This window comes from Nanorana parkeri, unplaced genomic scaffold (genome assembly GCF_000935625.1).
Source record: "Nanorana parkeri isolate BGI_ZX_2015 unplaced genomic scaffold, ASM93562v1 scaffold215, whole genome shotgun sequence".
Taxonomy (NCBI): Eukaryota; Metazoa; Chordata; class Amphibia; order Anura; family Dicroglossidae; genus Nanorana; species Nanorana parkeri.
Window position 1 is genome coordinate 1,378,713 of NW_017306483.1, and position 12,833 is coordinate 1,391,545.

The window sequence follows — 12,833 nt, forward strand, 5'->3', positions numbered from 1 at the left end:
TCTTAATAACAGATGCTGTAAAAGAAAAACTGAAACGGGTCGATGTTTTTTTTAATGACATTGTATCTTTTGGATGTAGATTGGTGATATTTCTTGATGGGCTGGTAGTCAATGGGACCAATAAACATTTTTGATTCAAGTCATTACAATTTATTAGAAAATGGTCATAAAAAACATAGCATATAGAAACAAAATACTGTTGATTAACAAAAATCAGTGCAACATTAAAAAGGAGAACTATGAGATGAGTGATTTCCACTCACCTCATAGTTCTAAGGCGACCTGTGACAATGAGACTGTCACAGGTCGGCTCAGTAGATCGGGAGGTGAGGGAACACATACCGGGTTCCCTCACCTCTCGATCCTGTCACGGCTCTCTGCCGTGACAGGGGGAGGGCTGGATTCCCCTCTCCCCGCTCCGATCTGCCAGCGCTGAGGGGGCGGGTACAGCTGGCTCTGCCTCTAGATAGGCAGAGCCAGCTGTCACTCACGCAGCTGGGCGCATCCCGTCATCTAAGTCGGGATCCGCTCCAGGTGCGGCGTCTCAGTATACCGCGAGCTGTAGCTCGCGGTATACTGAGCTTAGGGTAACGGGAGGACGCTAGTTTGTGTCCTCCCGTTACCCTAAGGAGAACTATGGGGAAAAACACTGACCCCATAGTTCTCCTTTAATGCTCATAAGTTGCCTTTACAACATAATTTATTGCTGTGAAATTGTGTAAGGTTCTGGTCTGTTGTCTGCCAAAGTTCAGCCATTATTCTCATCTCTTCTCAAGGTGTTCATAGTCACCCCACTGATGGATGTGTATCTTCTGTTTAATGCAAAAAAAAAAAAAAGAACAGCAGCTAAATTATTTGTAGATAGTAGTAGGAGCGTGGAGCATATAGATAAGTACTGTATATAAAAAAAAACAACCTGAGTTACTACCCGTCATTTATCAGTTAAATGAATCTTTAAAGAACAAATAAAATCACAGTGATACTCAAGCTACCCTAAATAGCAAATATTGGTATTCTCTATTCTGTAATACCACGTGGTAGAATTGTATAGGAGTAATAATGACTAAATGTCTTCAAATCTGCTCTGCCAATAACATGATAGCAGGTTCTGTTTTTATAATCGAAATCACTGTGGTGCCATGCATTATGGGTCATGTGTTAATTATGTGAGTTATATGACTGAAGGTCTCAATTGTTGTCAAATGTCTTGGGTAGAAATGGTATATGTGGGTGATAAGGGGTTTTGAAGGACCTTTAAGTATGGTTATTATAGGGTCATTTAAATGGCCTCTTTCACACTTCTTGAAAACCCCACTGTCTTTAAAAGAATGTCTCTTCCTCTTTACGTACAGCTAAAAGCTCTTGTGGTTCCCAAGCCTCAAAGTAGAAAAAAACAAAAAACAACTTCTTCATTTGTGTCTCGCACGCTCTCCTCCCAGACACTGCATTGTATAGTGGGAGCTATTCATCAAAAGAAGCAGCTGGTCAGTTTGGCATAGTGCAGGATTAGGTATGGCCAGGTGCTGATTTACATCTACACAGGCCCGGCGCTACCGCAAGGCAAGCGGCCGCCTGAGGGTGCTGCAGGGTGAGGGCGGGAAAAACAGGGCTTTTTGACAAGTACTTATACTTGTCAAAATGCCCCGATGTTTGCACTATGTTTTTTTTTCCACTTACCTTCCGTGCGGGAGAGCAGCGGCGAGTCAGCGCTGGTCCGGTGGGAGGAGCTCCAGGTGGGGGTCCTAATTTAGCTGGCCGGCGACTGCCAGAGGATCCCGACACGCGCCGCACCTCTGGCAGTTGCTGGCCAGCTAAATTAGGACCCCACCTGGAGCTCCTCCCACCGGACCAGCGCTGAGACTGCCAGAGGATCCTGACGCACGCGGGGGGGGGGGCGCAAAAATGCACCTTGCCTGTGTAGGCAAGAATCCTAGCACTGGCCCTGCATCTACAGGCTTGTTATTCAGCAGTGACAATGTTACTAGCCATGTCTATTGCAACATTACTTCCTATCATAGAGCAAGTAGGCACAACCTACATGAGAGTTATTCATATATATTCAGGAGCAGTGCAGCATTGTTGCTATATTGTTGCTATACCATCAAAGAAAGCCGCATTAGGTTTTCTTTACTGGCAGGCTCAACATATGTTTGTAGGACTTTTCAGGGGAAAGAGAAAACTGTTAGTGCAGATACACTTATAATTAAGTGCAGCAGCACCCCTATTTTTATTAGGAGGCCATAGTTTTACTTGAAAGTATAGGGAGAATGGTGAGTCATGACCTGACCGGCAGTATTTCCCTTCCAATGTTGAATCACATGCTTGTTAAACAGTCTTTTTTGTTTTCCTAATGTACAGGCCTTTGCATTCCTCATCACACTGGAGTTACTTGAACAATAAACACCTGTCCGAGACCTAATGATATCATGGAAGGTATCACATACTTTTACACTTCCTGTCATGTTCTTGGACAAGCAACATCTGCCTTTACACATTTCATAACATTATGACGATTGGATTAAAGTGACTGAACTACTTGCATGGCTGTGTAACTAGAAATGATGGGTAACGTTCCCGTCACTCATTGAATGAAGCTACTAGTATGAGTAGTAAAATGTCTTCAACATCACAGAACAAGTTCAGTTGAATGTAGCTAACTGCTACTAGCTAGTAAAACTGGTCCTTCTGGATTCTCTGTCTAACCAGTGACTTGCTAGGCAATGGACCTAAGGTCAGGATCTCTGAGATCCTTCACCTTTTTTTGCTCCATTACACTTTTCCCCTATTTCTAGAAACTTGATGGTTCTTTTGGGATCCTATTGTCTGCCAATGCTTTCCCAATTATTTTTCCTCTAAACACTTCTCTGGTTTCTCTGATCTCTATCTTCAGTAACCATTTATATGATACAAAGCAAATAAGACAGCTTAGACAAAGGCAAAAATGAAATTTGCACATAAAAATATACTTGATTTTATTTAACTACCCAAAAAAAAAAAAAAGTAAGGGAAGATCTTGTGAAGTTCAGGCTTCTCGTGTTTGCTTGGTAATGATTTTGGATTTCATAGGATGTTTTTCTGTAAGCTTCCACCACAATACATTTATATCTCTGGGTGACGATGTCTTACCTGCGCTTTTTATACAACCTCACAAGGCAAGCCAGCCCGACCACACACACAATGACAGCAACTGTTATTCCTATGACCAGTCCGATAATGGAGTGATGTGTCTTATCTGCAGAGGAGATGAAATGAGGTCAATGTTAAAATGTAATGCCGGGTAAATTGAAAATACTGCTACAGCTAAGAAGTTCACTTAAAGTATATATAAATCTAATCACTAAAATCTCATATAAACTTTATCATGTTAGTGTCATTTCAAAAGTCACTTTGATTATTTTTAAACCTGAAATATTTTTTTGTCTAATAACTGGTGATCCTGCTATGAAGGTTCATGTTCAGACACTTCCTGTTATAAGATGACAACGGTTGTCCCTGTCTCCCCATTGTACTTTCATGTTGTGATCCTGTCATACAAATTTTGATGGAGAGTACTAGGGATGCACACCAATACCAATACTAGTATCGGTATCGTTGACGATGCCGAGTATTTGGGCTTTTAGTACTGAGTATTTAGTACTCATACTCGCCCAAATGCTCCGATGCCTAGCCCGATACTAGGAGCAAAAGTAAATTAAAGTTTTAGTTGCCTGACTGCTATGTGGATTCTTTAGCTTAATAGAGAATAGCAATTCTGACTTTATGACTTGTATTCTTGTCCTAGGACACTGACTCAGATGTACTGAAGCCACAATGTTAGCATTTACAAAAGGGAAATCATGAAAACAATCATATTTCTGTCATGTCAATTTTACTTTTATTACTTACAATTTTCTGTAACTTTCTTCTAGCAAAATTTCACATTTATGGATTACTCACCCAGATATAATATTATTGGCTCCTTCAAACTGCTGTGATCCACCCGGCAGTAGACACCTTGCTGTTCTGCAGAATTGATATCTGCCAACACTTTTATCTGGTAAGTCCCATCTCCATTGGGGAGAGTGTCAGTTGACATCACATCTTCCATTTTGTTCTCCTTCCACAAGCTTACGTTGATTGGCTTTGGATAGAAGCCGGTCACCACACAGATGACTTCTGTTTCAGATTTAGAGCTGCTGGTAATCTGGACCTGTGGCTGGACTGAGATATATGGAGGAAAGTCATTTAAAAATAACACTTGTAAAGCTGTTTCAATGTTATATAAAGCAGGAAGGAAATGTACAGCTAAGATAATCAATACACATAATTGATCTGTAAGATTTATGTATAGCATATATGTAATTTTGAATAATTTTGCTTTAGAGAATTCATTAGAATGTAACTATATGCAAAATAGAAAAAAAAATACATATATGATGCAGTCTGTGGCTAGCATTAACATTAGTGTTTGTCTGTCCCCTATTTTTATTATCTGTTGATTCTGCCATTAGATCTGCTATTTTTCAATTAACTGAAATAGGCCAAGCTGCCCAGCAAAGGGGGCATCTGTTAATCAACCAGCAGGAGGCAGTGACTGTATCACAGTGGAAGAAAGCACAGGGAGACCACAGTCCTGCAGAATCGGGTAGCTGGAGGTCATTCTGTTAAAGAGAGACAGAGCAGGAACTGTCAGGATCAACAAATATTTATAAAACATTTGCTCATGACCGTTTAAAAAAACAAAAAATACTAAAGTTGGATAGGTAGCTCCCTTTTTGCTTTGCAAATGTAGTTGTGCAAGGTTATTTCATATTGGTGTAAGTAAATATTTTATAAATACTCGTTGATTTAATTTTTTAATCAACTTGGCACTGGATGTGGGGAGGTTATCCAGAAAGTGATACCATGCCTGACAAATGTGGAAGCTTAATTTGCTCTCTCATACCTGGTGGTTAGAGGAGCATATGGCATGGGGTCAGAAATGTGTGCCAAGTGCCCTCTTTTGAAATCTTTGTAGACTAAGCTTTAGGTTTCTTATAGAGTAGGACAGGGCTCAAAATTTCCACTCGCCTGCTCGCATTTGGCGAGTGGAAATGCAGTGAAGGCGAGGGGAAATTGGGGTCTCAAAGTACCGGCCCTAACCCAGTACTATGTGGCCTGCAGCCCGCTGACAAGTCAGGCACACAGTCGCAGACCTCGTACCCGACTTGCGGAAGCAGCTCCACGGTCTGCATCTCTGTCGGCTCTGACAGTTCTGAGCTCCGGCCAAAAGAAAGGATGTATTAGTGTGCCGGGGGCTTGGGACGGGGAGGAGTGTAATATTTTATGTGTGCCGGGGGGCTTGGGGGAAAGTGTATTTTTTATTTGTCTGGGGGGTGAGTGGGTAACGTTGGGAAGTGTATTAGTGTATGTATATATTAGGCACCATTCACACCATTATTTTAGATGCGATTAGGGATTCCTGTGTCAGGAACATGCGTTTTCCTGCAGCAGGAATCCCTAATCTGCCATTTACAAGAAACTATCATAAGATCATTTAAGAGGGTATGTTTTGGATCCCTGCGGATTACTATTTACCTGCTTTGTTTCTTGTGTCTCCTGTCATTCCCTTGTGCTCCCTGTGAGATTCTGCTTACCTGTGGGTTTGTCTTCCTCCTGTGTGGCTGTTTGTCCTTGCAGCCTCACTCCTCTTTTATCTCCGTATAGCCGTGTTCTGCTGCCTTTCTGTTGTCTCCTTGTGTTCCCTTCCCATTGTTGTTTGGGCTCCTGCTTCTGTGTCCCTCTGTATCTTGTACTGCTGTTTGTGTACAGGCCTTGCCCTGTCTGTCTTTGTGTCTTGAGCCCATGTGCTGCAACCAGTTCCCTGAGTCTGTGCGGATGCGCTAGAGGGCCGCAACCTGAAAGGTGTCCAGCAGCCAATCATCCCCACCGTTAGAGGCTCTGTGGAAAACCTGGCCCTTCTTAGATCCTGCGCCTATAGTGCATCCCCGAAAACGCAAAGACTCTTAGTCCCCAAGCTTCCTGTGACCAGCATTCCAGACATCACCTCAGCCAGCTACAATAACCCACTCTGCAAGACCCAGAGCTCACACGAACCAGTGCCCCGGACCGCAGATCGAGACACATATACAGTATAAAAAATAAATAAACTTTATTTACATCTTTAAAACTATCCAATTGGCACACAAAATTATTTTGCTATGCATATCATTAACATCTCCCATCATATATAATGAAGCTGCATCGTCTCATAATCTCTAATATTGTGTGAGAATTGTTTTTACATAAGTCTCTCCATGATATTTGTCTTAACAGGGATTAAATGAGAGGATTTATCTCATATGTTTGATGTGCTTTGTAAAAATCTGAATATATTATACTGTGTATATTACATTTGTGTTTTTCTTTTTACACTATAAACATTCACTATTGGTACTCACTCTTTTTTGAATAAGCTTCCTTCCCCGCAGTTGAATATGTCAGTGCCAGCGATTGACAAAAGCTCACCAGCATGATTTTAATGGACATCGTGGTGACATTCTCCTTCTCCATGTGCCTCTGTACATCCTTAGAGTAAGGGGAATCGCCAGCGACCCACACACCCTCTGTAGCCTTTAAGGATACCAGATCTTCTCCATCCAGAGCCAGCCTATAAATGAAACTTTCGATGTCATCTATGGATGAGGAGCATCGTATCCAGCACTGCATTAAGAAGGCACCTGAGGGGGATTAATTCTCAGTTATTTTAAGTGGTAATATTTTCAGACTTCTGTCTACATCGGTGTAGCTATATGTGTTGAGGACAGGCTCCTAGCTAAAACAGAGCTACACCCTTTGCTAAAGTATCATCAACAGTTTCCTTTTTCCCATAAAATATTGTTTTCACTTTTATGTCCTTTGCTGCATCTCAGTGCTGCTGATCTGTTCCAGCCACTTCCCTTCTATATGCACTCCAGCGTTAATTGCAGATTGTTTGTTCAGAACCAAATTCCTGACAACAGTAAACCAAATCTGCACAATGTGTGTTAGCATAGCTATTTGTAGTCTCCACCAGAGGTGTCTGTGACAAGCTGGCAACAGAGGAGCACAGCTGGTAAACAGTTGTCAAACTATAACAGGAAGTGCTTTGAGGAAGGATCATCAGGGATTTTAATGAAAGCTTCTGTTTTAAAACACTGAAAACAACTTGTTACATTAATTTGTTAAATCTTATGATATTTTAGTGATTGGGTTTAGATCTACGGTGAATCTATGACAGGGAGTGAATATTGATTTTGTGAACATAATGTTAGATTGTAAGCCCTCACGGGGCAGGGCCCTCCTTACCATCTTGTCTTAAATTGTATTGTGACTGTAATGTCTTCCTTCTATTGTAAAGCGCTGTGCAAACTATTGGCGCTATATAAATCCTGTATAATAATAATAATAATGGAAATGCACACAATTAGGAAACATAATATCCTATAACAATAATACGTGGTCTTCTATCCAACCAGAAGATGGAACTTTGTCCTCCTTTCATGTTTTCCTGTTTCTCATCTTGCTCTAGTTGTAAAAAACTTTCATTTTCCACCCTCAAATACTTAAAGCTAAAATTTACACACACACGAGTCACATAGAGACACATAGGGGTTGATTTACTAACCTTATAAACACGCCACGAACAAGTATACACCTCTGTAGTGTGTTCCCTCCCAGCATGATCTATTGGTGGAATCTAGACACCTTTGTAGTGTGTACACACCCAGCAGGTGTGTTGTGCAAAGCCCTGCATGAATTGCAAGGTGATGTTGTGTAAATTAGCTCCACATCGTGTTGCTTGCGTTGATGAATGCAGGAATGTAAATGCATGAGCTAACCATTTTTGTCTAAACTGTGAAGCAGCATTATATATGCATCATGTGCATGATTTTTCCATATATGGCATTAGTGGAAATATGCTTTTAGAGACTTGCATGTCGCTATTAGAGCGGCGTGTAGCCTATGGCGCATGCTACATGACGCGCACGTACGTAAATACATAAAAACGCGCCATAACGGCGTGAAAATGTGACATGTTACTCGTGTTTGGTTGATAAATACGTTTTGCTGTGTAAAAATGCACACGCACCTGGTGCGTGTTTAGGTTAGTAAATAACCCCCATAGAGTCAGAACAGCAACTCCTCTCTTCAGAAAACCAAAAAATCAGAAAACCAAGTCCAAGGTTTCAGCAGTGAGATCCAGTTTGCCTAAAAGCATACCAATGGTAGTTCTCCTTTAAAGGTCTCCTTGCATTTCCAATTTTAGCAATAAAAGGCAAGGCAGGGGAGAACTGGGCTAAGGGTCAAGGAGACGTTGCCTCCTCCTCAGGCCAGTAGTAATAAGATACAGTATTCTGTGGGGTGGTAGTACTAAGTGGTGATACTTCCCATTCAAATATTAATCAGAGCAGAACCGCAAAGTGGGCTGATGCTGGAGGATGTCACAAGGTGTGCCACAAGCAATTTTGTCCTTTAGCAATTTTTCACCAACAACTTCCTTTGAGACTCTGAGATGTCATCTGACCAGCTATTGAGCGCTGCAAAGCTGATGTAAAAGGTGTGTCACAATACACTATTTCCTTCAGGCTCTCCTTAACTGTTGGGAGAAACCCGTTACACCATGTCCACCAATTAATTTAGTACTGTTGCATGGTACTCTTTCTTTAGCTTGCAGAAATCTGTCCCTACTATGAAGGGGCTAGCTGGTTATGTATGGCCCAGCAGGCCAAGGGTTCCCAGTCCTCTCCTGAAGTAACATCAGTGCCATTCTAAACTATCATAACAACAACTACTGTATTGAGCTCTGGCCATTTAAAAGGAAACTGTCACCTGCTCTTTCAGGGAAAAATCCAGTACCAGGAGGTACTGTTATTCTACAGTGTCTCTTTTAATCACTTGACTTCTGCTGATGGGGAACATTGGTGCTCCCCATATTTTTTTGTAGTTGGATGCCTCCTTTAATATAATCAAATTATTACAATCTATTTCTATTGCAATCTAATCTTTTACCTTTAATCCCAACTTCTTCAATGATTTCTCTCACGTGTATTTCAAAATAATGTATGTAACGTTTTAAAAACTTTTCAAAATACTGCCAATCAGCGTCACTCAGGTTCCCTTTTGACCAGCTTTGCTTGAATTCAATCTGTCGTGAATCATTGTGGGCTGCCAGTGTCTGAATGTCTTCTACCTCCAGGGAGCCCCAAAGGGTCATTACTCCTACACTTGAGAAATAGGAGTTCTGTGTGGTTGTCATTGTGATAGAGTCTAGGGAAAGAAAAAAAGAAGTGTGAGTTATCTCTGAGTATGTTTCTCATATACATGACTGATGAATCTGCCTCAGGGATATTTCTGAATTGAGGTTTCTATACCACCTTCCACAAAGGGACGAGCCCCTCCTAGAACCAACAGCACCCCCAAAAGGAAAGCACCACAGCACCAGATAAGCCCATATTTTGTAAAAATTCCAAGTCTTCCACAGACCCCCAAAGACCCTGAATCAGCCAAACTGTCAACAAAGAAAAACAACAAACCCATTACAATCTGTTGACAATCCAATGAGAGCAGATGGACGGAACAACATCTATCTCCAGCTCAATAACCTCCCAGCAGCATCATTGTCCCTACCCTTGCATCTCCTACCTACCATCTGTACATAAATTACCGGGCACGTAAGACTTCCTAATACGCCACCACTCACACACTGTTAGCTATTTCCAGCAACTATTCTTCCCACTAGTAATGTATCCCTTCCACCAATATTGCTCCTCTCTGGGATAGCTGAAAACCTAATATATAAAAATTACATACCAGGACTAAGGTGTCCACCAATCAGATTCAGATCCACAAATCTACCAATCAATATCTAGTTTGAATGTGATTGGTGATTCAAGAAGCAAAGAAAAGTGTATATATGACAAAACAAAGAAAGGCCACATTGAAGTGGAAGTAAAGGCACTTTAGAAAATAAAAAAGAAACCGTGGAGCTTTAGCCATAATGTGCTAGTATGCATAGTATTAGTATATTAGCATGTTATTATCGGTATCGGTGCATCCGTAAACAAAAAGGATCAAATAAAAGCTAAATATATACTGTATATACAGGCTTGCTGTCTCCTCATCCCTTGGCCCGCATAATTACAGACATAACGAATGCAAACGAATCCGAATTTCCATTTCCGAAATTCGGTAGCGTTCGTACGAACGTTCGTTTCGTTTTCTGTTCTTATTCGTTTCGTTCGTTGGAGCAAAGTGACATTAGAGAAGGAGAAAAATATTTTTTCCCCCTCAAATGTCACTTTCGCTGCAAATGAACGAAATGAATAAGAAACGAATAAGAACAGAAAACGAAACGAACGTTCGTACTAACGCTACCGAATTTCGTCCGAATCCGAATTCCGAATCCGAATTGACTTTCACACCCGAATCCTGAAAAACGAAATAACACAAATCCGAATTTAAAACGAAACTAAACTAAACGAATTTTTTGGCAGTGCACATGTTTAGTTCCCAACCTCCCTTACCTCCCGGGTTGTCGGGGACGGCTCCCCGGCAGCACAGGCGCACTCAGTAAGACAGAGATTCCACGAATAGTATTTATATAGTATTTTTATATGTAATGTAGATCTTCAATTATGAATTTTTGAAATGTACAACCATTGATGTATTTATTACTAGATCCATATGATTATTATAGCTACCTCCTAATTTCCTGATGAAGCCTTGGGCGAAACGCTTAGAAAACTGGACACATAGATCTACTGAACATTTTTGGATGAATATTTATGAAATTATACAAAGATATTTAAGGAGATATATGCTAATAAGTTATTGTCATATATACAGAATGTGTATATGTGTTCCAGTGAGGTTTTGTGCCATTAATTGAAATCAGTGGAAATATGTGATTTTGTTAATCATGTATTTTAATAATTAAAGAGAATTTATTTTTTTATACAATATGTGACTTGTATGTGTAACTTTGAACTGGGTCTCCTTGCACTTGGTAGAGGACACTTTTAAAACCCCATCTCTTTATTAGACTTGTGCGCCGTAAAAAAATTTGTTCCGTTTCGGAATATCCGTTATTTCGTATTTCGTATCCGAAACTCAATTCGGATTCGTACGAAATACGAATTTTCGTTAGTTTCGGCACATTTTCGTAACTTTACGAACATTCGTTATGATGAAGTTAAAAAGCAAAAATACCTTTGTTAATATTGGAGTCGATGTGGTAGTTGTTTTTTTATCCGAAATACGAATTCCGTTAACGGATTCCGGATCCGAATTTCGTATTAAAAAAAACTACCATCAACTCCAATATAAATGTACTTTGCTTTTTAAGTTCAATATAATGAATGTGCGTAACGGAACGAAATTCCGTCAACGGAATTTCGTATTTCCTGCCTGTATTGTAATGCAACCCTCAGCAGCAGAGGATCCGTATTTCGGATTAAAAAAAATATATTGTCATGTTGTTTAACCTCATTTACAGGGGTAATATTAGTTCCTGTTTCAAAGAAATTCAGATCCGAAATACGTTAACGGAATTTCGTATTTATGATATAATTCTGAAACTGCAATTCGGATTTCGGATGCTTCCGAATTTACGAATTTCAGGAAAATTCGTACGAATTTCGATTCGTAACGAAACAAAATCGCACATGTCTACTCTTTATTGGTTGTTGCATCCTGACAGTGTTCCTGTATATTCTGAGTTTCCTGTGTGACCCTGTGACTATTGCATGAGTCCCCCCTTAGCTTTCACCTGTGTGCTTTGAGTTGGCTGTATTGGTGGCACTGCTATACTGCTTTAGTGTTCCCGCACACTAGCCGCAGTGTGTCTGCTTCCTCTATTGCCCTGCTTTCTTGGTACCTCAGCCTGCGGTGTGTATTTGGAACTGCAGTGATGTAGGTTGTTCTCTTGTGTTCCTGTCTTCCTTTGCTATTCATTATCTTTGTGTCTATCTGCATTACCGTGCAACGCACGTGTATGCATTTTCCCTGTCTACTTGCACTATTTTATAACTCACCTCTTCCAATGTATCCTGCACTTCAGTGCTACGCATGTTCCTTGTATTGGTATCCTGATCCCTGTGTAATGCACGCTCCCTGTGTCTACTTACCACTTTATCCTATAATGCTGCTTAGCATGTAGTAATTGACCTATGATTGTAGTTAGGGATGCACCGATACTAGTATCGGTATTGGTGCCGATACCGAGTATTTGGGCAAGTACTCATACTCACCCAAATGCTCCGATACTTTCCCCAATACCAAAAATCCAGTCAGAGGAAGGTTTCCTCTGACCAACAGTGCCGTAGGGGATGATGGAGCCAGCTTCCCGTGCGATCATGAAGCTGGGCAGCGAGTAATGACCTGCCTCCCAGCTTCCTAGTTGGCCAGGTTGCCTCCTCCATGATGATTGGTCGGGATGCCTGCTTCCCGGCCAATCAGCATCGAGCTGGCCAAACACCCGGGTCCATGCTGATTGGCCAGGAAGCCAGGTTCCTGGCCAATCAGCATTGTGTATAGAACGTGATGACTCGGGGATCTTAGACCACTGAAGTATATCAAATAGATTATCATTCTCGGTACTTCATATTAAAGGTTGCCTGATACCAGGTATCTGCACTTGAAAAACTATAATGTAAAACACCAGCAATAATGAGCATGGAATTGACAACTATATAGTAATCTAGTGGGACAAATGTAGGCCCAGGATAATCCTACATACATGGGATTGTGATGAGGGGATCTGGATTGTGTATATGTTTGGCCCCTGTGTCCAATCAGTTTGGCCCCTGTGTGTCCCTTCAGCCTGTCCACTGTGC

General features: G+C 41.1%; 1 protein-coding gene across 1 annotated transcript in view; it reads right to left on the reverse strand.

Annotated features, from left to right (window-relative positions):
* Positions 1 to 748: 748 nt before the first annotated feature.
* Positions 749 to 12,833, reverse strand: part of LOC108786521 (antigen-presenting glycoprotein CD1d-like) — a 21,511-nt gene continuing 9,426 nt past the window's right edge. The window contains exons 3-8 of the mRNA XM_018555838.1: positions 9,372 to 9,508; positions 9,010 to 9,267; positions 6,420 to 6,698; positions 3,937 to 4,200; positions 3,127 to 3,232; positions 749 to 812 (exon numbers count right to left, since the gene is read on the reverse strand). Coding sequence (XP_018411340.1) covers positions 749 to 812; positions 3,127 to 3,232; positions 3,937 to 4,200; positions 6,420 to 6,698; positions 9,010 to 9,267; positions 9,372 to 9,508 — 1,108 coding nt within the window. The remainder of the gene's footprint in view (positions 813 to 3,126; positions 3,233 to 3,936; positions 4,201 to 6,419; positions 6,699 to 9,009; positions 9,268 to 9,371; positions 9,509 to 12,833) is intronic.